At 53.8% G+C, this 22,828-nt stretch overlaps 1 protein-coding gene across 1 annotated transcript; it reads left to right on the forward strand.

Moving 5' to 3' along the window:
• Window positions 1-1,942: 1,942 nt before the first annotated feature.
• Window positions 1,943-22,665, forward strand: NAPRT (nicotinate phosphoribosyltransferase). The gene is made up of 13 exons (XM_065399268.1): window positions 1,943-2,153; window positions 9,544-9,671; window positions 11,557-11,639; window positions 13,327-13,457; window positions 13,581-13,696; window positions 14,363-14,556; window positions 15,125-15,265; window positions 16,107-16,191; window positions 17,533-17,613; window positions 18,935-19,037; window positions 20,140-20,297; window positions 21,681-21,788; window positions 22,606-22,665. The coding sequence occupies exons 1-13, from the start codon at window positions 1,943-1,945 to the stop codon at window positions 22,663-22,665; spliced, it is 1,599 nt and encodes a 532-aa protein (XP_065255340.1).
• Window positions 22,666-22,828: the final 163 nt, after the last annotated feature.

The raw sequence follows: 22,828 nt of genomic DNA on the forward strand, positions 1-22,828 counted from the left end.
GGTATCGTAGTTTTGAGAATGCTTGGTGAAGATCTTGTAGGCGTTGGTCTCTGTCTGAGGGGTTGGAGCAGATGCGATTGTACCTCAGTGCTTGGCTGTAGACGATGGATCGTGTGGTGTGTCCGGGGTGGAAGCTGGAGGCATGAAGGTAGGCGTAGTGGTCGGTGGGTTTTCGGTATAGGGTGGTGTTAACGTGGCCATCGCTTATTTGTACGGTGGTGTCTAGGAAGTGGACCTCCCGTGTAGATTGGTTCAGGCTGAGGTTGATGGTGGGGTGGAAGCTGTTGAAATCATGGTGGAATTCTTCCAGGGTCTCCTTCCCATGGGTCCAGATGATGAAGATGTCATCAATGTAGCGTAGGTAGAGAAGGGGCGTGAGTGGACGAGAGCTGAGGAAGCGTTGTTCCAGGTCAGCCATAAAAATGTTGGCATATTGTGGGGCCATGCGGGTGCCCATAGCGGTGCCACTGGTCTGGAGGTATATATTGTCACCAAATTTGAAATAATTGTGCGTGAGGAGAAAGTCACAGAGCTCAGCAATAAGTTGTGCTGTGTCATCATCAGGGATACTGTTCCTGACAGCTTGTATTCCATCTGTGTGTGGGATGTTTGTGTAGAGAGCCTCTACATCCATGGTGGCTAGGATGGTGTTTTCTGGGAGGTCACCAATGCACTGTAGTTTTCTCAGGAAATCTGTGGTGTCACGGAGATAGCTGGGAGTGCTGGTGGCGTAGGGTCTGAGTAGGGAGTCCACATATCCAGACAGTCCTTCAGTGAGAGTGCCAATGCCCGAGATGATGGGGCATCCAGGATTTCCAGGTTTGTGGATCTTGGGTAGTAGATAGAATAACCCCGGTCGGGGCTCTAAGGGTATGTTGATTTGTTCCTGTGTTAGTGTAGGGAGTGTCCTGAGAGAGTCCAGAGGAGAGCGACAAAAATGATAAAAGGTTTAGAAAACTTGAGCTATGAAGAAAAGGTAAAAAAACCTGGGCATGTTTAGTCTGGAGAAAAGATGACTGAGGGGGGGACCTGAAAACAGTCTTCAAATATGTTCAGGGCTGTTCTACAGAGGACAGGGATCAATTGTTCTCCATGTCCACTGGAGGTAGGACCACAAGTAATGGGCTTAATCTGCAGCAAGGAAGATTTAGGTTAGATATTAGGGGAAAAAATTCTAACAATGAGGGTAATTAATCTCCAATGGCTTCCAGTGGAGAATGGGGGATCCCTGTTGGATGTTTTAAGAACCGGTTGGACAAACACGTGTCAGGATTAATCTGGGTTTATTTGGTACTGCGTCAGCACTGGGAGGCTGGACTTTAACTTCTCAATGTCCCTTCTAGCCCTACATTTCTACGTTTCTATGAAGCTGAAACTAGACCAACTCAGACTGGAAATAAGGTGTAAATGTTTAACAGGTCAGGTGAGGGTAATTAACCTTTGGCAAAACCTTACCCAGGCTCAGGATGGACTCCCCACTGAACATTTTAAAATCACAATTGGATGTTTTTGTAAAAAATACTCGTGTTCAAATGGGTTAGTTCAGGGAGGTTGGAGCCCAAATACATTTAGGGACCTGATCCCTGAGCCAAGCCCTAGAAGGGTGGGCACAGAATCCATGTGCAGTCCGACAGCCGGCCTGGGGGAGGAGGTCACTGCAGCCAAGCCCAGCTGGGAGGGGTTACACAGCATCAGGGGCCCCAGGCCCCTGGGAGGAGCCACCCAGTGATGGGCAACGGGCGGGCTGCCCCTGCCCCGTGTGCCTCGCCAGGGGGCCTGCGTGCTCCCAGCGGCCCCGCTCGGACTACAACTCCCAGGCGCCCTTGCGGGCGGAGGGGGTTCCCATTGGCTGCAGCGCCCCTCTGCCCCCACGTGACGCTACAGCTGGCGCCCGCCCCGCACGTGCGAGGCTCCCAGGGGGCTGGGGCCGGGCCGGGCCGGGATGGAGCCGGGGCGGCGGGACTCGCTGGCGCTGCTCACCGACCTCTACCAGTTCACCATGGCCTATGGCTACTGGCGGGCCGGGCGGCAGCGGGAGCCGGCCGAGTTCGAGCTCTTCTTCCGCCGCTGCCCCTTCCGGGGGGGCTTCGCCCTGAGCGCGGGGCTGGGCGAGTGCCTGGCCTTCCTGCGGGCCTTCCGCCTCCGCGAGCCAGGTAGGGCCAGGGAGAGGGGGCAGGCAGCGTATGGGGCCGTGCAAGGGAACGGGGTGGGGGGGTCAGGCAGGGTGGGGACAGTGCTAGGGAGCGTGGGAGGGAGGCAGGCAGGATATGGGGCCATGCCAGAGAGCATGGGGGGCAGGCGGGGTGGGGACAGTGCCAAGGAGGGGGAGTGCCAGGGCGTGGGGGGGGGGGGTACTGTCAGGGATCATTGGCAGCAGTGCCAGGGAGCGGGTGAGGGGGCACTGGGGGCAGTGACAGGGAGTCCTGGGAGCAGGCAGGGGAGGGGTCAATGCCAGGGAGCAGTAGGGACAGAGCTGGCGCTAGGCATAAACAGACTAAGACATAGGGTCCTGAGCAGCTCAAGGCAGCACTTTATTTGCTTTTTTAGTGTGTGTTGTGTGAGGGGGTTCCCCGGGGGGGCCCCCACAAAATTATTCCTGCTTAGGGCCCCCAGTGGGCTAGCACCACCTCTGAGTAGGGGCAGGGCTGGATAGCAGGCAGTGCCAGGGAGCATTCGGGGCAGGTGGAGGAGGGGGTGTTAGTGCAAGGAAGTGTTAGGGGCTGGACATCAGTGCCTGAGAGTTGTAGGGGCAGAGGCAGGTGGCAGGCAAGGTTGGGGTCAGTGCCAATGAGCAAAAGGGGCAGGGCCATGGGGCATTGGGGCAGGCAGGGGATGGGTTGGGCAGGGAAGTGTTAGGGGCAGGCAGGGGGTGGGTGGGGCAGGGAAGCATTGAGGGCAGGTGGGTGTTGGGTGGGGCAGGCGGGGGGTGGGTGGCTTAGGGAAGTGTTAGGAGCTGGACGTCAGTGCCGGGGGATTGGTGCTGGGGAAATGGCCGGGACAGGTTTTGCCTCATGTGGGGGGTGGGCTACAAACTCCCTGGGCTTCCACCTGTGTGGCACAAATCGAGGTCACAACCCTTGCATTCCCCTCACCTGCCCCAGGCAGGGTCCCTACCGGGAGGAGGGCATTACTAGAGACACTGTACCATGTCTCCGAGTGTTGCTTGCCTAGGGAGTGGGGGAGCATGGGGCCCTCTGTCTAGGTTTCTAGGTTGTTATAAGGTCACTCCTCCCTGTGATGTGTCAGTGCCACCTTCCTACGCTGCCCACCCTGTAAACTGCCTCTTCCCTGACTCGGAGGCCAGGTCTGCACTGTAGCAGAGATATGGTGCGTCGCTATGCTGGCATAATCCCATAGTGCAGACAGAAAGGGGGTTCCAAAGAGGATGGAGCTGGGCTGTTCTCAGTGGTGGCAGATGGCAGAACAAGGAGCAATGGTCTCAAGTTGCAGTGGGGGAGGTCTAGGTTGGATATTAGGAAACACTATTTCACTAGGAGGGTGGTGAAGCACTGGAATGCGTTACCTAGGGAGGTGGTGGAATCTCCTTCCTTAGAGGTTTTTAAGGCCCGGCTTGACAAAGCCCTGGCTGGGATGATTTAGTTGGGGATTGGTCCTGCTTTGAGCAGGGGGTTGGACTAGATGACCTCCTGAGGTCCCTTCCAACCCTGATGTTCTATGACTGCAGCAATAGAAGGTGTTTTTCCGTCAGTGTAAGAACTCCACCTTCCCGAGTGAACGGAGCAAGGTCGACAGAAGCAGCAAACCTGGAGCATGGACTTTTCCCACCCCTGAGCACCAACCTGTGTAGACCAGATCTCAGTATTCACTCTTTCTCTAACTCCTCACAGCCCAGATTTCTTTCTTTGCCTGCTCCCTCTGTCTCTAAGCTATGCCATTATTATTATTTATCACAGAAGCTCCAGGACAGGACTTCATTGCAAAGAACACCTCATGAACATGTAGCAAGTGACAGTCTGTTTCTATAAAAACAGGGCATCATGGGGGATAAGGCAAACAGGGGAATGAGGAGGGGAGGGGATGAAATCTTGGCTTCCTTCCAGGCTGATAGCAAATCTCCCCTGGACTTCAGTGAGGCCAGTGTTTGCTCAATTAATAGCCAGTCAGTAGCAGTAATCACAACTCTGTCTTTCTGTGACTTGGGTTATCACTTGTTAACTATTACCCCAGCTCGTCAGCTTTGTCTCTCCTGTGTGGCTTCGTCTCCGTCATCAGCTGCCCCAAATCAAGGGACTTCACAAATAAACAGCTGATTTATTTCCTTTTGTGCTTGGGAAACCTTTACCCAAACCTTCTCCTAATGGATCTCTCCCGCCCGCTGTCCAATCCAAATCACCATATGTTCTGCACTGCAGAGTTAGGAAAACACTACTTGTGTATGAAAACAAAACGTCATTCGGGGTCATTTCAAGCCTCTTCTGGCAAGGATTGTGATGACTAGTGTGAGACACAGGCTTTCAGTAGAGATCTTACCTGACGCTCTTTGGTGAACTAAGGTGTAAACACCAGACCAAGAGAATCGCTGTAACTCTTATCTACCCCTGTGCCCTCTGCCAACTGGCATCATGAGGTCCTTGGTTCAGAGGGAGGGTGGCTTAGTGGTTAGAGCACAGGATGGGGAGTCGAGAGCTCTGGGTGCTACTCTTGGCTCTGCCACTGATCCCCTGAGTTATCCTGGTCAAGTCATGTCCCTGCCCTGTGCCTCAGTTTCCCCAGGATTCTCTCCTGCCTTCCAGGGTGGTTGTAGAGCAGTTAGAGATCCTGGGAGGGAAGTGGCTACAGAGATGCAAAGTGTTTGTTCTCCTGCATAAAAAGCTCCCTGGCTCCTGAGCGCTTTCAGTTGGCAGATAAAGCTGATTACAGTTAAACCCGAGTGTCTCTCGTTTGGGGTATAGATGACCCTATGTAAGGGGACAGCCAAAAAATGACGAGTTTTTAAAGTGCTTATATACCAATGCTAGATGTCTAAATAATAAGATGGGTGAACTAGAGTGCCTCATATTAAATGAGGATATTGATATAATAGGCATCACAGAAACCTGATGGAATGAGGATAATCAATGGGACACATTAATACCAGGGTACAAAATATACTGGAAAGACAGAACAGGTCGTGCTGGTGGGAGGATGGCACTATATGTGAAAGAAAGCGTAGAATCAAATGAAGTAATAATCTTAAATGAACTAAATTGTACTATAGAATCTCTATGGATAGTAATTCCATGCTTGAAAAATAAGAATATTGCAGTAGGTCTGTATTACAGACCACCTGACCAGGATGGTGATAGTGACTCTGAAATGCTCAGGGAGATTAGAGAGGCTATAAAAATAAAAAACTCAATAATAATAATAATAATAATGGGGGATTTCATCTATCCCCATATTGACTGGGTACATGTCACCTCAGGAAGGGATGCTGAGATAAAGTTTCTTGACACCTTAAATAACTGCTTCTTGGAGCAGCTAGTCCTGGAACCCACAAGGGGAGAGGCAATTTTTGATTTAGTCCTAAGTGGAGCACAGGATCAGGTCCAAGAGGTGAATATTGCTGGACTGCTTGGTAATAGTGACCGTAATATAATTAAATTTAACATCCCTGTGGCAGGGAAAACACCTCAGCAGCCCAACACTGTAGCATTTCATTTCAGAAAGGGGAACTACACAAAAATGAGGAGGTTAGTGAAACAGAAATTAAAAGGTTCAGCGCCAAAAGTAAAATCCCTGCAAGCTGCATGGAATTTTTTGAAAGACACCATAATAGAGGCTCAACTTAAATGCATACCCCAATTTAAGAAACACAGTAAGAGAACCAAAAAAGAGCCACCGTGGCTAAACAAAGTAAAAGAAGCAGTGAGAGGCAAAAAGGCATCCTTTAAAAAGTGGAAGATAAATCCTAATGAGGAAAATAGAAAAGAGCACAAACTCTGGCAAATGAAGTGTAAAAATATAATTAGGAAAGCCAAAAAAGAATTTGAAGAACAGCTAGCCAAAGACTCCAAAAGTAATAGCAAAATGTTTTTTAAATACATCAGAAGCAGGAACCCTGCTAACCAACCAGTGGGGCCACTGGACGATCGAGATGCTAAAGGAGCACTCAAAGACGATAAGGTCATTGCGGAGAAACTAAATGAATTCTGTGCATCGGTCTTCACTGTTGAGGATGTGAGGGAGATTCCCAAACCTGAACCATTCTTTTTGGGCGACAGATCTGAGGAACTGTTCCAAATTGAGGTGTCATTAGAGGAGGTTTTTAAACAAATTGATAAACTAGATCTCACAAAACTAAATGATTGGGCAACAAAATGGCAGATGAAATTCAGTGTGGATAAATGTAAAGTAATGCACATTGGAAAAAATAACCCCAACTATACATACAATATGATGGGGGCTAATTTAGCTACAACTAATCAGGAAAGAAATCTTGGAGTCATCGTGGATAGTTCTCCGAAGACGTCCACGCAGTGTGCAGTGGCAGTCAAAAAAGCAAACAGGATGTAAGGAATCATTAAAAAAGGAATAGAGAATAAGACAGAGAATATCTTATTGCCCTTATATAAATCCATGGTACGCCCACATCTTTAATACTGCGTACAGATGTGGTCTCCTCATCTCAATATATATATATATACTGACATTAGAAAAGGTTCAGAGAAGGGTAACTAAAATGATTAGGGGTTTGGAACGGGTCCCATATAAGAAGAGATTAAAGGGGCTAGGACTTTTCAGCTTGGAAAAGAGACTAAGGGGGGATATGATAGAAGTATATAAAATCATGAGTGGTATGGAGAAAGTGAATAAGGAAAAGTTATTTACTTGTTCCCATAATATAAGAACTAGGGGCCACCAAATTAAATTAATGGGCAGCGGGTTTAAAACAAATAAAAGGAAGTTCTTCTTCACACAGCGCACAGTCAACCTGTGGAACTCCTTGCCTGAGGAGGTTATGAAGGCTAGGACTATAACAGGGTTTGAAAGAGAACTAGATAAATTCATGGTGGTTAAGTCCATTAATGGCTGTTAGCCAGGATGGGTAAGGAATGGTGTCCCTAGCCTCTGTTTGTCAGAGAATGGAGATGGATGGCAGGAGAGAGATCACTTGATCATTACCTGTTAGGTTCACTCCTTCTTGGGGCACTTGGCATTGGTCACCGTCAGCAGACAGGATACTGGGCTGGATGGACCTTTGGTCTGACCCAGTATGGCCATTCTTATGTTCTTATGTTAAACAGTAATAAGTCTCCAGGACCTGATGGTATTCACCGAAGAGTGCTGAAGGAACTCAAATGTGAAATTGCAGGACTACTAACTGTCATCTGTAACTTATCATTTAAATCAGCTTCTGTACCAAATGACTGGAGGATAGCTAATGTGACGCCATTTTTTAAAAAGGGCTCCAGAGGTGACCCTGGCAACTACAGTCCAGTAAGCCTCACTTCAGTACCGGGCAAATTGGTTGAAACTATCATAAAGAACAAAATTGTCAGACACATTGATGAACATAATTTGTTGGGAAATAGTCAACATGTTTTTTTTTAAAGGGAAATCATGCCTCACCAATCTACTAGAATTCTTTGAGGGGGTCAACAAGCATGCGGACAAAGGAGATCCAGTGGATATAGTGTATTTAGATTTTCAGAAAACCTTTGACAAGGTCCCTCACCAAAGGCTCTTAAGCAAAGTAAGCAGTCATGGGATAAGAGGGAAGGTCCTCTCATGGATTGATAACTGGTTAAAAGATAGGAAACAAAGGGTAGGAATAAATGGTCCGTTTTCAGAATGGAGAGAGGTAAATAGGGTGTCCCCCAGGGGGTCTGTACTGGGCCCAGTCCTATCCAACATATTCATAAATGATCTGGAAAAAGGGGTAAACAGTGTGGTGGCAAAATTTGCAGATACAAAACTACTCAAGATAGTTAAGTCCCAGGCAGACTGCGAAGAGCTACAAAAGGATCTCACAAAACTGGGTGACTGGGCAACAAAATGGCAGATGAAATTTAATGTTGAGAAATGCAAAGTAATGCACATTGGAAAATATAATCCCAACTATACATATACAATGATGGGATCTAAATTAGCTGTTACCACTCAAGAAAGAGATCTTGGAGTCCTTGTGGATAGTTCTCTGAAATCATCCACTCAATGTGCAGCAGCAGTCAAAAAAGCAAACGGAATGTTGGGAATCATCAAGTAAGGGATAGATAATAAGACAGAAAAGATCATACTGCCTCTATATAAATCCATGGTACGCCCACACCTTGAATACTGCGTGCAGATGTGGCGCCCCATCTCAAAAAAGATATATTGGAATTGGAAAAGGTTCAGAAAAGGGCAACAAAAATGATTAGGGGTATGGAATGGCTTCCGTATGAGGAGAGATTAATAAGATTGGGACTTTTCAGCTTGGAAAAGAGGGCGACTAAGGGGGGATATGATAGAGGTCTATAAAATCATGAGTGGTGTGGAGAAAGTAAATAAGGAAGCATTATTTACTCCTTCTCGTAATACAAGAACAAGGGGCCACCAAATGAAATTAATAGCAGATTTAAAACAAATACAGGAAAGTATTTTTTCACGCAACGCACTGTCAATCTCTGGAGCTCCTTGCCAGAGGGTGTTGTGAAGGCCAATACTCTAACGGTGTTCAAAAGGGAGCTAGATAGATTCATGGAGGATAGGTCCATCAATGGCTATTAGCCAGGATGGGCAGGATTCGTGTCCCTAGCCTCTGTTTGCCAGAAGCTGGGAATGGGCAACAGGGCATGGATCACTTGATGATAACCTGTCTGCTCGTTCCCTTTGGGGCACCTGCCATTGGCCACTGTCGGCAGACAGGATACTGGGCTTGATGGACCTTTGCTCGGACCCTATATGGCCGTTCTTATGTTCTAAGGGTCATCTCCGGTCAGACGCAACCGTTGTGGGGTGGTTTATACTTTCCACCGAAGCAGCTGGTGCTGGCTGCTGTTGGAGACGAGCTAATGAGCTAGCTGGAGCCCTGCTCTGGCCGTTGCTCTGCCTCAGCCATCACTGGGCATTATGTCCATCCTCCCGCCGCATGGTCTTCTCACCGAGGCCCTGCTTTGGGATCAGAATTTCCCTGCCCACAGCCAGGTCTGAGCACAGTCACTGCCAGCACGGTGCCGTCTTGGCTGCGCTCTGACCAGCTGCTCGGACCCATCTGCTCCGGTGTGGTGCTTGGTCTTCTCTGTGGACCTGGGACTGGCGGTGTGACCTCTCCTCTCCAGTCATGCCTCAGCCCAGCACAACGGGGAGGCAGCTGGACTCGGGACTGTGGCTACCCAGGTGAGAGCACAGTGGAGCTGCAGTGGGGTGGTTCTCGCAGGGCAGATGGGACCGTAGAGGGCTAGTGAACAACATGGGGGTTGGGAAAAAATTCCCTGCCTGCCCTCAGGGAGACCTTGGTAGTGACATCATCTAAACCCACAGCCCCGCCTGCCGCCGGGACACCTCTCCCAGGGCACGAGGGTGCTCCTCTGTGAACAGCGATCTCTGGCTGCTTTCCAGAAATCGAGTACCTGCAGTCGGTCCTGCCCAGCACTATGGAGAAGGCTTTCTTCGATTACCTGCGCACCGTGGACGCCTCCGAAGTCACCGTCTCCTCTGTGCCGGAGGGCTCCATCGTCTTCGCCACGGTGGGCATTAGTCATAGCAGCCGCGCAATTCGGTGTAAAGCAGGCTGAGAACTCTCAGGCAGTCTCTGTGAATCATTCCTGAGTCAGGGTGGCCTAGTGGATAGAGCATTGGACTGAAATTGGAGAGATCTGGATTCTATTCCTGGCTCTGCCACTGGCCTGCCTGGGCAAGTCTCGTGAGCCCTCCGTGCCTCAGTATCCCCATCTGTGCAATGGGGATAATGATACTGACATCCTTTGTAAAGCACTTTAAGATCTATTGGTAAAAGGTGCGATATACAGGCTGGTTACTATTGTTATATAATGTGGGTGGCTCAACCAATGCATTTCGCCTGGCTTCTCTTCCATTCCCATCTCTCACCTGTAAGTTTGATTGTTCACCCAGGGCTCAGAGCTGAGAACAGAACCCAGGAGTCCTGACTCCAAATCCTGTGATTCTCCTACTAGACTGTCCTGCCCCTTTGTGCTGGACTTGCAGTTTCCTCTGCAGTGGGCGGGGTGTGGATGCAGCCGCTGTTTGAATGTCTCAGTCTGTAGGCACGTGTGCATCGCACCAGTGGAAAAGAGTGAGAGCTGGTGCAATGAGAGTTCAATCAGATTCTGGCTGCGTTAGCTGAAACCGGCTTGACTTTGGGTTTAGTTCACACTGGTTTCTTCAAGACCAGAAGGATGAATTTGTCCTGCAAACTAAGGCGTGCACTGAGTGGAGTGTTCTTGGGTAAATAAAGCAAGGCCATTTCCCTCCAAATACCAGAGTCTTATTAAAAGACTCTTATCTGCTCTGTAGGAAAGGAAGGCGCTAGTCTGGAGAGGATGGAGGCTTCTGGCTTCTGAAAATAGTCAGAGAAAAGTCCCTAGAAGGAGGAGCTACAGAAAGAGAAGGGAAATACAGAATGATTGATGGACTAGCCCATATATAGCTACACAGGAATATTCAAGGTGGGAGCCTGGTAGTTAAAGGTCTCCAGACTTTGTTCGGCAGGAGCTGAGGACTGAACGTTCGTGAGAGACAGAGTTACCCCAGGTCACAGAAAGGCATCTCTGCAGACCATTTGAGGATGTCCACCCGTTCCTGGAGAGCCCGGGATTCCGGCTTGTGCGATCAGTTCTAGGGAGAACTGAGTAAAACAAGACTTAATAAGTGGGGGGCCCCTTCCTTTGAATCCAGCCAGATGTTCCCCCTTGTACTGGGACTCCATCTGGTAGAGAGGAGACCCCAAGGCTCCTGAGGTCTTAGAAGCCCAGCTGGAGTAACGTCTAAGAATTCACTGACCTCCTTTGTAAAGGGCTTTCTGATTGACAGGCAAAAGAGCTGGTATCTCCAGCTAAGGGTCCTGTATCGCACGCAGCACTACAGCTGAAAACTGAAAGCCCCTGCAGGAGAAATGCTAGAGAAATTCCAAGGCGATTGCAGCCACGGGGGCTTGTGTGGGCCAGCAAGGGCCGGGGTGGGCGTCCGGGAGGCCGCGGCAATTGAGGTGGGAGAGTAGAGGGGAAAGGCGGGAGACATTGAAGGCACGGAGGGGAGGGATAAGGGAGGAGGCGAAGATGTGGGTCAGGTTCTGCGCCAGGCTGACTGAGGATGGTGATGGAGTCAGCTGCGCTAGAGAAGCGGGGCAGCCACAGAGCCCGGGTGTGTGACATGGCCCAGTCCTAGCCCGGGATGGGGCCCGTTGCTTGGAACCCAGTGACGCGCTGCTTGCGGCGCATCGCTCCGGCGGCTTTGCCGGCATGGCGAGGACGTGGCTGCGAGTCCCGCGAGAGCGTCGGCCAGATGTGGGGGCTGGGTGCGGCTTTGAGGCACCGGGCCAGGGAGCGGGGGTGGGGTGAGGAAGAGAGATGAGCTGGGGCGAACCCCGCTTTTCCCATGGCTCTTCCCCTGCAGGTTCCGCTATTGCAAGTGAAGGGGCCGCTGCTGGTGGTGCAGCTCCTGGAGACCACGCTGCTGTGTCTGGTCAACTACGCCAGGTGAGAGGTTCCGGGACACACAGCTTTGTGGGGGTAGCCTCCCCAGGGCGGCACCTGCTGGTTTGTTGGAGGGTCCCCAGGGCCCTGCTGCGACACACACTGGGTGGGGGCTGTAGGGTCCCCTGGGCACTGGGGCAATGCAGTGGGGGCTGTAGGGTCCCTTGGGGGCGGCATGTGCTGGGTGGAGCTGCAGGAGCCCCTGGGGCTGCAGGAGCCCCTGGAGCAGCACGCGCTGGGTGCGGCTGTAGAGGCCCCCAGGGCGGCACGTGCTGGGTGGGGGGCACTGGGGGCTGTAGGGCCCTGGGGCAGCATGTGCTGGGTGGGGCTGTAGGGTCCCCTGGGCACTGGGGTGATGCACTCAGTGGGGGTCCCTTGGGAGCGGCACGTGCTGGGTGGGGCTGTAGGGGCTCCCAGGGCGGCATGTGCTGGGTGGGGCTGTAGGGGCCCCCGGGCACTGGGGCGATGCACTCGGTGGGGGTCCCTTGGGGACGGCACGCGCTGGGTGGGGCTGTAGGGGCTCCCAGGGCGGCATGTGCTGGGTGGGGCTGTAGGGTCCCCTGGGCACTGGGGCGATGCACTCGGTGGGGGTCCCTTGGGGACGGCACGCGCTGGGTGGGTCTGTAGGGGCCCCCGGGCACTGGGGCGATGCACTCGGTGGGGGTCCCTTGGGGACGGCACGCGCTGGGTGGGTCTGTAGGGTCCCCTGGGCACTGGGGCGATGCACTTGGTGGGGGTCCCTTGGGAGCGGCACGCGCTGGGTGGGTCTGTAGGGGCCCCCGGGCACTGGGGCGATGCACTTGGTGGGGGTCCCTTGGGGGCGGCACGTGCTGGGTGGGGCTGTAGGGTCCCCTGGGCACTGGGGCGATGCACTCGGTGGGGGTCCCTTGGGAGCGGCACGTGCTGGGTGGGGCTGTAGGGTCCCCTGGGCACTGGGGTGATGCACTTGGTGGGGGTCCCTTGGGAGCGGCACATGCTGGGTGGGGCTGTGGGGCCCCCGGAGTGGCATGTGCTGGGTGGGGCTGTAGGGTCCCCTGGGCACTGGGGCGATGCACTCGGTGGGGGTCTCTTGGGAGTGGCATGTGCTGGGTGGGGCTGTAGGGGCCCCCGGGGTGGCATGTGCTGGGTAGGGGGCACTGGGGGCTGTAGGGCCTGGGGCGGCACATGCTGGGTGGGTCTGCTGGGTGTTAGATGAAGGGTTCCAGCCACTTGTGAACATTTCCCGCCCCCCACAAGGGCAGCGCAGGTGTCTGTGCGCTGATCCCCGGCTGCGTCTCTGCTCTTCCCGCTCCCATTGGCTGTGGTGCTCCAAAGTCTCCCACGTGTCCCCTCGGGTCTCCTCATCCATCTCGCCCTCCCCGCCCCTGACAACTGGAGCCGTGTCCCTCTCCCCCACCGCACCCTCCTCGTCCTGACCCCCAGGTGGGCTGCCTGGTGCTTGGCTCCACATTACTCCCCCTGTAACTCAGATCCTCCAACCTGATCCGTCCGCAGCTCCAGTCAAGGGCCTCTGGCTCCCACATGGTCTGGTCAAACTGATCCGCCCTCTGAGCCTCCCAGCATGTGTCCCTGTGTCATCTACCCCTGTCAGCAGGGAGCTCATGGGCGTGGGGCCTGACCCTTCCTGGGCCTTGCTTGGTGTCCAGCCGGGGTCGGCGTTCAGGGAATATTTGGGTTTTTCCTTTTCCAGCCTTGTGGCCACTAATGCTGCCCGGTTCCGCATGCTCGCTGGCCCAGACAAGAAGCTGATGGAGTTGGGGCTGCGACGTGCCCAGGGCCCGGATGGGGGCCTTTCTGCATCCAAGTACTCCTACATAGGGGGTGAGCTTAGCCCAGGAGCCAGGTCGGCGTGCCAGCTCCTTGCAGCAGGGCATTCCCTGTCCCCTTTGCTCCTGTTCGGTGTGCGTTCCCCTCACCCACGTGCCCCCGATCTCTCCGTTCCAGGCTTCGATTGGACCAGCAACGTGCTGGCAGGGAAGCTGTATGGGGTTCCGGTGCGGGGAACCGTGGCCCATTCCTACATCATGTCCTTCACGTCGCTGGCGGAGGTGCAGCCCCGGGTTCGTGTCCCTGCCGGGGGGGGGGGGGGGGGAGAATGGGGGGATGGTGAGAATGGATTCGTTTAATAACTTCGCATGGCGATGAGAGGGGGCGGAGGCCTGTGCTGTAGTCTGGGGCTCTCACCCCTTCTCTTAGGAGCTATTCAGCTTCAGTTCTCCCCACCCGGATGGTTCCATCCTGCTCCCCGTAGTTGTCCGCCTAACCGTGGTGTTAGTGCCTAGATGCTACCCTGACGTGTGCTATGGGAATGCACCGCTATCGATGCTCGGGTGATGGGCACGTCATCGGAGCACACTAGACCCTTGCAGAGCACCATTCCGCTGCCTCCTCGGAGCATTGCATGCTGGGATTTGTAGTGTTCCTGGGGCACCACCTGTGGATTGAAAAACCAACAGTGGTCACAGTCTTGCTAGCTTCACGCAGCTCAGGAACACCCCCTGGGCTCCTGGCAGCGGCCATCAGCCCCCTCAGTTTGGTCACTTGGACATAGCTGAATGGCCTTTGTGCATCATTATTGCCTGCATTTAGGAATTATCTCTACTGAGCTGCTGCTTCAGAGCCAGCAGGGGGCTGAGGAATCTCGAGATGTGTTTTTACAGGCCCTACTGAAAGCGGCCATTGTAGATGATGCGATTGGTTCCATGGAGGTGCTGTTTCCCATGCAGACCCTGAAGCCCCTGGACGGAGATGAGCCGGTGGATTTCCTGCCCCTTGCTGAGTCGTGGCTGAGGCGAGTGTGCCAGACGCTGCGGGTCCCCCACGACAGGGTGAACCACGGGGAGCTGGCTGCCTTCGTGTCGTACGCCATCGCCTTCCCCCACAACTTCCAAGGGCTGGTGGACACTTACTCCATCATGGGGTGAGGAGCCGAGGGGCGGCGGTGGCCTTTTCCGAGCATGCTCGATGCTTCATGATTGTTGCACGGCACCTGGATTCCACGGTGACCGGTGTAAGTGATGTCCCATCGACTGCGGGAGCAGAGATGGTGAACGGGGTCAGATTGGGTCCAAATGGGCTGTGGGCTTATATATAAAGTGTATGTGGGGTTAAGAAACCAGCAGGGGGGAGCAATGCCAGGGCAGCTGGTTAAATGCAGGATCTCTGAGACGATGTCTTAGAACCCAGCTGGGACCCCTCCCGTGTGTTCCGTCTCTTGTGCATGGCGTGCAGTCCTCCATTCCCACACGCTGGGGATAGGACAGCTCTGATGATGCTGCAGAGCCTCTGGTACTGACCGCCCCGGGGAGTCCCTCTCTCCTGCTCTCCTCTTTGTCCTTGCCTTGACCTGGATGTGGAACCTCGAATCGCCTCCTGCCCCTGACCTGAACACAGCCTGCTTGGCCTATCTCTGCCGCTCCGTGTCACGGAGGGCGGGGTTCCCAGGCCTTTTTGCCAGCCAGACCCATCCTCCTCCTTGCTGTTGGCAGGAGTGGCATCCCAAACTTCTGCGCTGTGGCGCTGGCGTTGAACCAGCTGGGATACCGCACGGGAGGGATTCGCGTGGACAGCGGAGACCTCGGCAAGCAGGCGAGGGAGATTCGCCAGGTGCTCCGGACCTGCAGTGCCGAGTGAGTGCCATGCTGCTAAGCAGACGCTGTTACCCCTCTGCTGGGACACAGAGTCCTTTACCTAGACTTTGCACGGGGGCCTCCTATGGGGGGGCAGTTACTGACCCTGGACGATGGCCCCTCCTTACTCGCCATGTGTATGAGTCAGATGAGCAGTCAGATCTTACCCAACCAAAAGGAGGGTCTGTCTGTCTGTCTTCTGGGCTGGATTTTCAAGAATTGGACCCCCTAACTGCCTTACCGCGCCCAGCCCAGCCATAGTTTATAAACGCTGCACGGCAGAGACAGCGCCTTTCTCTTACGTTTTAAAAGCATCCAGGAGATTTGGATGTTACCAAACCTAGTAATAAAAGATTAGGCTGATGATGATGGCACTGCAGGAGCAAGGGAGCTGGATTCCCTTATGGCTTATGTTTCACTAAGAATTGTTCACTGATTCCTGGTCACGGAGTCAAGTTCTCCGCCCTCAGTGAAACCCCATGAGAGACGATGGGGTTGCACAGATGCCACTGAAAGCAAAATTTGGCCTGCAGCTTCTTTGTGATCGGTGATGCTGCACAAACCCAAAAGAGCCCAGCTTGACTCTCAGATCCCTGAGGCAGTTTCCAGGGTGCCCAGGTGGCAGGGAGGGCGGGGGGGGGGCACTTTTCTAAACTGAGCAAACTGTCCAGATTTCTGGCTGGGCTGAGAGCCGCGATGGGGACACACACACTCATCCACCCTCCGGGATTCAGATCTAGTAAAGCTTCAACCAACCTGTGCCATAAGCTCAATGCTGGGGCACCTGTCCCTTGTAAGAATCCTGCAGCCGTTTATAGCGACTCACTTCCATTGTGTCCAGCTTCCAGGTTCCCTGGTTTGCGACCATCCCCATTGCTGTGAGCAATGACATCAGTGAAAGGAGCCTGGAGGAGTTAATGCAGGAGGTGAGATGGTCCTAGTTCTAACCGGCCTCTTGGAGGTGGTGTTTCAAGCTACAGCTTGTTTGGGAAACTGTCTAGGGGCTTGTCTACACATGACAATTAATCTGGACTAAGGCAAGGTGTGAATTTAAGTGGATTAACTATTCCTGATTAACTCCATGTGTAGTTGCTCTTATTCTGAATTAATTTAATCCGTTTGAAAAATGGATTAAGCTAATTTGGAATAAGGCGCTTGGAATAAGAGCATCCATACGTGGTGTTAATCAGGAATAGCTATTCTGGAATAACTGTGTGTGTAGACAAGCCTGAGGAGCGAAGAGACTGAATCTGCTGCCTTCAGACATGGGGGAACGGGAGGGTTCTTAGCAGGGCAGGTAGACAAACACTTGGGCACCTGGTTACCTACCGGCAAACAAGCCCTTAATCTGCGTGTTCCCATGAGCTGTCCAGGTGGGCATGTGCTGCTCCCTGATTGCGACCAGCCTGTGGCCTTCCCCACCATCAGGGAAGAACTTGTAGCTATGCAAGGTAAGAGAGATTAATCAGGCCTCTTGGTTCAGGGCATCAGTAGATTGCAGGACATTCCCCATTGGCCAGCAGCGGCTTTGGGGTGGGAGTCTGCCATCCTCTGGAGCTTCAGGCTTTGCCACTGTCCACGACTACCAGGCTAGTGGCCCAAGGCTCTGCTCCCAAATGGGAACCGCTATTCCTGCCTGTGCCCTTCTGGGAATCCAATGGGGAGCCCTCTGGGGCCAGACATACCGTGTTCCTATTCAATGACCATGTTCCCAAAGATGGGGAACAGCCAGAGACCCTGTGATCACAGAAGGGAGGGCAGAGGTGGCTGGTCCAGGACTTGGGCAGGAAGATGATGGGGGTTCTGTCCCCTTCATCCAAGGGGTTTTCCTCAGCGGGGAGCTTCTCGCTATGGGGTGCTACCTTTGTGAGCCGTGTCCCAGCCCCATGCCAGCTGGTGGAGGGAGGCTCTTCATGCAGCACAAGGGAGAAAGAATTGTCCAGTGGTTAGAGCAGGGCAGGGGGGTCTGGGACTCCTGGGTTTGACTCCCAGCTCTGCCACTGACTCATTGTGTGGCCTTTAGTATTGAACTCCCCCTGCCCAGGGGTGTTGTGGGGCTTGGCTGATGTCTGTAAAGAACTCGAGATCCTCAGAGGGAAGGTGCTAGCAAGGGGCAGAGGTTGTAATCTCTTCAGGGCAAGTTAGTACAGCACCTAGCGCAGTGGGGTCCTGGGCCAGGCAGGACTGAGGCTGCTAGACACTGCCGCGATGCAGCCAAAAAGTAATAAGGGTAATACCAACTCCTTGTCATCTGTCTTCTCTTCTAGGGGAATGAAATTGACATGATCGGAATTGGGACCAATCTGGTGACGTGCCCGCTGCAGCCCTCCCTGGGCTGTGTTTACAAGGTAACCTCCTCGCTGGGATAGTCCAACAGGAGGTCATCCACAGCTCTGTTACTCTTCCGCCACACCCCCACCCACCGGAGTTCAGTGCAAACCTAGCAATTGCACCAACCTGCAGCTTCTTGACGAAACTAGCAACCATGACATACTAGCCGTTAAGGCTGCGATGCTGGTCTGGGTTTATTGGGTGATCGAGGGGGGTGTTGCCGTTTTCTCAAATAGCTTGACTCCTCTTCCACGTTCGTGAATAGGGACTGGAGAGAGGCCCCGTGGCTCAGAGCTTAGAAAGGGGAACTGGGCATCAGAGCTGGGCTCTCCTCCTAATTTTGCCATTGGCTCACTGTATGCAAAGTGTGATAGTATCAGCTGCTGTAGATGTTTGGATGAAAAGCTCTGTGTGAGTTCAGTGTTGTGATTCGCTGGAATTATTTGGGTGGATATCCTGTTGACACGACTAAAGAGACACTGCCAGGTTAAAAATCATGGGCCTGATTCTCCTCATTTACATGGGTTTGAATCCAGAGTAAAGACCATAGTGCATCGGCCTGAAAGGTTCCTCCTGATCACTGGGTCCAGCTCCCTGCTATCACAGGCAACCCTCTCAGATAATCCCGTTCACAAATCTATCGATCTCCATCTTAAAAGCAGTTAGGTTCTTGGCCCCGTTACTCCTGTTGGCAGGCTGTTCCAAAGCCTCACTCCTCTGAAGATTAGAAACTTTCTTTTCATTTCCAGCCTCAGTTTATTCATAGCCGGTTTATGCCCAAGGCAGTGAAGTTATGCTAGGGTAAACTGAGAAAAGAATCAGGCGTATATATATATCTGTATATACACACACACCTCTGTTCCGTCATTAACACTAGGTGATTAAAGCTGAAACCATTTATAAATTCTCATTTACATTTTGCCTTTTATCCTGTTTGCTTCTGTATTGCACTGGACTTGGGCTGCCGCTGGTGAGTGCGGGGGCGGGCCTGACCCCTTCCTCCAAGCGACAGGGCTGGGAGCTGGGGGAGCGGAGCGGGCTGGGGTCGGGTCGCTCTGCTTCCCGCTGCCATCAGTGAGTGCGGGGGCGCAGGCCCGACTCCTGCTGCCGGCACCAGGCCCCCCACTAATCCTCCGGTTGCCCTGGGCCTCCCTGCCCTGCTGCTGCCCCCCATAGCTCCTGCCCCCACGGCCCTGCAGCCCTTGAACGTGCCCCTCTCCCCCCGCAGGGGGAGCAGTGTAGGGCACCACCGTAGGTAGGGACGGCCCTGCGTACAAGTGAGATCTCCTGTGCGGTAGGCACTGAGGAGCTTTTCATCTTTGCTCCTTCCTCCTGTAGCTGGTGAAGGTGAACGGCTGCCCCAAGCTGAAGCTGACTGAAGACGAAGAGAAGATGACCATCCCAGGGAGCAAGGTGGTGTACAGGCTCTCTGATGCCACTGGTGAGACATTGACCCAGTGCTCGCCCTGCAAAATGAGAACAACTTCCTGGGAATACAGACCTGGCTGTATAAAGATTGGTCCCCCAGAGACCTGAGACACCGTGTCTTAAACATACACAGCTCGCACGCCCGAGTCCTGGCTCCGGATTTAGGGGGGCAGGATTGGAGCTGGGATAGGTGGCCATCGCTTTGGGTCCCTGGTTTGAGTCTGGCCGTTACCACGTGGAACCGAATTGGCAACTAATGAAAGGGTCTCTTTAAAACTCCCCATCAATCATACTAGCCCCCTTGCTGGCAGTCCCAGCGGAATGCCCAGGATCGACTGGCCCTTCCCCCTGGATGTGGGTCTTCCCTGCTCAGGGCTGAGAGTACCGTGCTGCAGGGAAGCCTGCCTTGCTAGCCAGGCTGTGCCTGCTCTGTGGACTAAGAACATCAGCCTCCAGGGACGTCGACCAAAGTGGACCAGCTCCCAAGCTCAGCGTTTCCCTGTCGCAGCCCAGATCTAACCGAGACGCCTGCGTGTTTCCCTCTGGCCTTGGGGCTGGGGCTCCCGTTCCCTAGGGGAATTCTGCTGCGCTGGGATTTCTCCCAGCACTCTGCTGGCCAGGGTAAAGCCCTCTGGCTTCTCAGCAGCCCAGCAGCAACCCCTCCTCTCTCCCTGCCCCCTGGGCTGAGCAGCCCCTGTCTTTGCTGTTTGCTCAGTTTCTAAAAGCACCAGGTGTTCCCGGAGCCTGTGGCTGAGGGCAGCTGTAGGTGTGGGATCCCCAGAGGCTCGTCCGGAAAAGCTGTTCCCGGCTTGTGTTCTGCCTCCCAGAGCTGGGACCATTGACCTTTGCAGCAATGTAGCCCCCTTCCCCCCCACACCTGAATGAGGAGATCCTGCAACATCCCCTGCTTATAACCTCTCCCCCCCACGGCTCAGCCATGCGCCTGCCAAGGAGATTGGCTCACATTCAGACTGTGGGCACCGGCTGATGAAGCCACGGTCTCGGTCTGGATCTAAACTGGCACAGCTCCCCGACGAGGGGCAGCATTGCTCTGAACCCCAGCGCGCTCCCACCCCTAACCCAGGCGGCTAACGTCTGCCTCCGATTCCTGGCAGGTCTTGCCTTTATGGATCTCATGGCATTGGAGGAGGAGCCCCCACCCAGGGCAGGGCAAGAGGTGGCTGTCCGCCTGCTGGGGAGGAGTGAGGAGGCCAGGAGGGTGACTCCCACGGCCGTGGAAATCCTGCACCGCACTTACTTTAAAGATGGACAGGTCAGAAAAGGCATGCGCCCCTCCCTCCTTGCAAGCCGCCGGGCTGCTGCGGCTTTGACCATGTTGCAAGCTTTTCTCTCGGCCTAGCTGATTTCTTGGCTCCCCTCTCGGCCTAGCTGATTTCTTGGCTCCCCTGCCGCCGTGACTCCTCCAGCTGTGATCCCATCGACACTCCGGTGCTAAGCAGGCTGCCTCTTAGGCCAGTACTTGAATGAGAAACCCCTAGAGAAGTCTTAGAGTAGTGCAGGGTGGTGGCGCTGTTTCCTTCAAATCAGTACTGCCCCAGCAAGATATTAGGGGTGCTGTATCATCTGTCAGAGGGGGGAGAAAACCAAGGTACTGTCCGCTTGGCACAAATGGCAGGAGTCCAGGGGTTAAACCTGGGTGTTCACATTACCTTCACCTAGACCCCCCACCTCTCCATTTTCAACTGAGTGTAATAATCGCGTCCTGTCCTACGCTGTTGGGTAGTGTTGCTTTGCGCAGTCAGACAGCTGCCACCTTCCACCCCAGAAGTGGCTGCTTTTGGATGGGAAGCTGTCTCTAGAGTTCCTACAGAGAGTAAACATCCGAATAGGCCTTTGGGAGTCATCTGGATGAAAGGGAGAGTGCAGGAAAGACAACAGCTCAGTCCACTCTCCTCCTGGCTCGTGAGCTGCGTCTCTGGCAGCACCCAGGCTGTCCCCAGCGGGAAGTGGTTCTGCTGATCAGGAATCTGGTGCCCTGGGGAACTGCGAATATGTTTGAATCTTGTGTGTATTGGTTTTCTGGCTGTTGAGAGCCTTGCAGGCAAACTGAGCTGACTGGCCCCTACTGAGCTGTGCGTAGGGCCTTCTTCACAGCAGATCCCATGCTCTGGTTTGGAAGGCAGCACATGTTTGGGGGAAGGCAGGTGACCTCTCCTTTGTGGGAGGATAGCAGCCAGGCAAAAGTGGCTCAGTGGGATGCCCCAGCTAGGACTTCCTCATTAGTAGCACAGCTTAGGGGGTTTGTTCATGACTCACTTTCCGCAGCATCTATGCTGTTGGTAGGTTTAGTCCTGGGTTCTCTCTTCTGCTCTGCCTCTGGCTTGCTGGGTGACCTTGGGCAAGTCACTGCCCTTCGCTGTGCCTCAGTTTCCCCCCTAAGTGGGGATAATACCTTCTGGGGGGGGGAGGGGCTTTGAGAATTAATGTGTACGAGGCGCTTTACACTTACCGCTTCTTATCGTGCCATTGCAGTGTCGTAACATTCAATCTTAGATGTGGGGAGAAGCAAACCCCAGCTCTGAACTCTCCCAGACTCAGCCTCATCTTGGAGCCAGACCCCCTGTTCTGCTCAGGCCCAGCTCTTGCTTTTAATACAAACCTTTGTCCTTCTGTCCTCCTCCCCCCTTCCAAGCAGGTTTGCCAGGCTCTTCCCAGCCTGCTGGAAATCAAGAGCCACGCGCAAGCCTCTTTGAGCATGCTCAGCCCTGCGCACAAGAGACTCCAGGACCCGGAGCCTTACCAGGTACGTGAGCCAACTGGCTGTGCACAGGCCATCGCCAACGGCAGGGCGTTCTTGAGCTGAGTTCTTCCACCTCGACCTGGGATCACGCCTTGCAGGGGCAGGACTGATGAGTACTTCCAAGGAGCACCCAGGGGCCCCAGGTGGTGCTCTTCCTTCTGACCCTGCTGTCCATGCAATACTCGAGAGGGCTACGCGTCAGGGAGCGACGTGAGTGGCTGAGTAGATGTTCTCTCCTGTCAGTGCTCTCTGTAATGCCCTCTTGCAGCACTAGGGGGCGATGTGCTGCCCCCTTTCAATGATGCACCCCTGGGCGGCGTGCCTCTGCGGTGGCATCTTTCAGAGGGGAAGTAAAACTGAGGTCCTGACAACCTGTGATCATTAAAGACCCCCTGGCCCTTTTTGCAGGAGTTAATCCTGGCTGCATTCTCCATTCTGTCTCCCTAAACACGCTTTGCAGTTTCAGCTCGTGCAGGATTTCTTCTGCACAGCACTGTTAAATGTGCTGTTCAATGGCTTTCCCGTTCCACTGCAGAGGTGGCTGCATTTCGCTGGGGGATGAAATGTTTCCTGGCGAGAGCGTGTTCATTGCTTTGTGATGAGAGCCACCATAGAGGCGCCCGTTCTGTTTATATATCCAACCTTTTCCTTCTGTTCTTCTTCTCTGCCCATCGTCTGGGGCCTCTGACAAGTCGGGAGCCTTCATCCCAATCATACAAGGCTCCGTCCCTCACAGCCTGTGATGGGACAATAAGAGAACAAGAGCGGCATCTTACATCAAACCACTGACCGGTTTCCTCCCGTCTCCCCCTGTTCGCAGGTTGCTGTGACTGAGAAGCTGCACTTGCTCCTCAATGACCTGCGTCGATCCAGCCGGTGAGCTGCCCTGCCTGCATCGTCCCGTCCAGCAGCAAACTGCACCTGCGCAAGCCCGAATTAACCTGCACAAAGACCTGGCCGCTCATAGGGCCTGGGCGTTTCTATTGAATTGTCTAATCCTTTTTGAATGATGGTTTTGCTGTGCAGGGCAGTAGCTACAGGGC

The sequence above is a fragment of the Emys orbicularis genome, chromosome 2 (assembly GCF_028017835.1).
Source record: "Emys orbicularis isolate rEmyOrb1 chromosome 2, rEmyOrb1.hap1, whole genome shotgun sequence".
Classification (NCBI taxonomy): Eukaryota; Metazoa; Chordata; order Testudines; family Emydidae; genus Emys; species Emys orbicularis.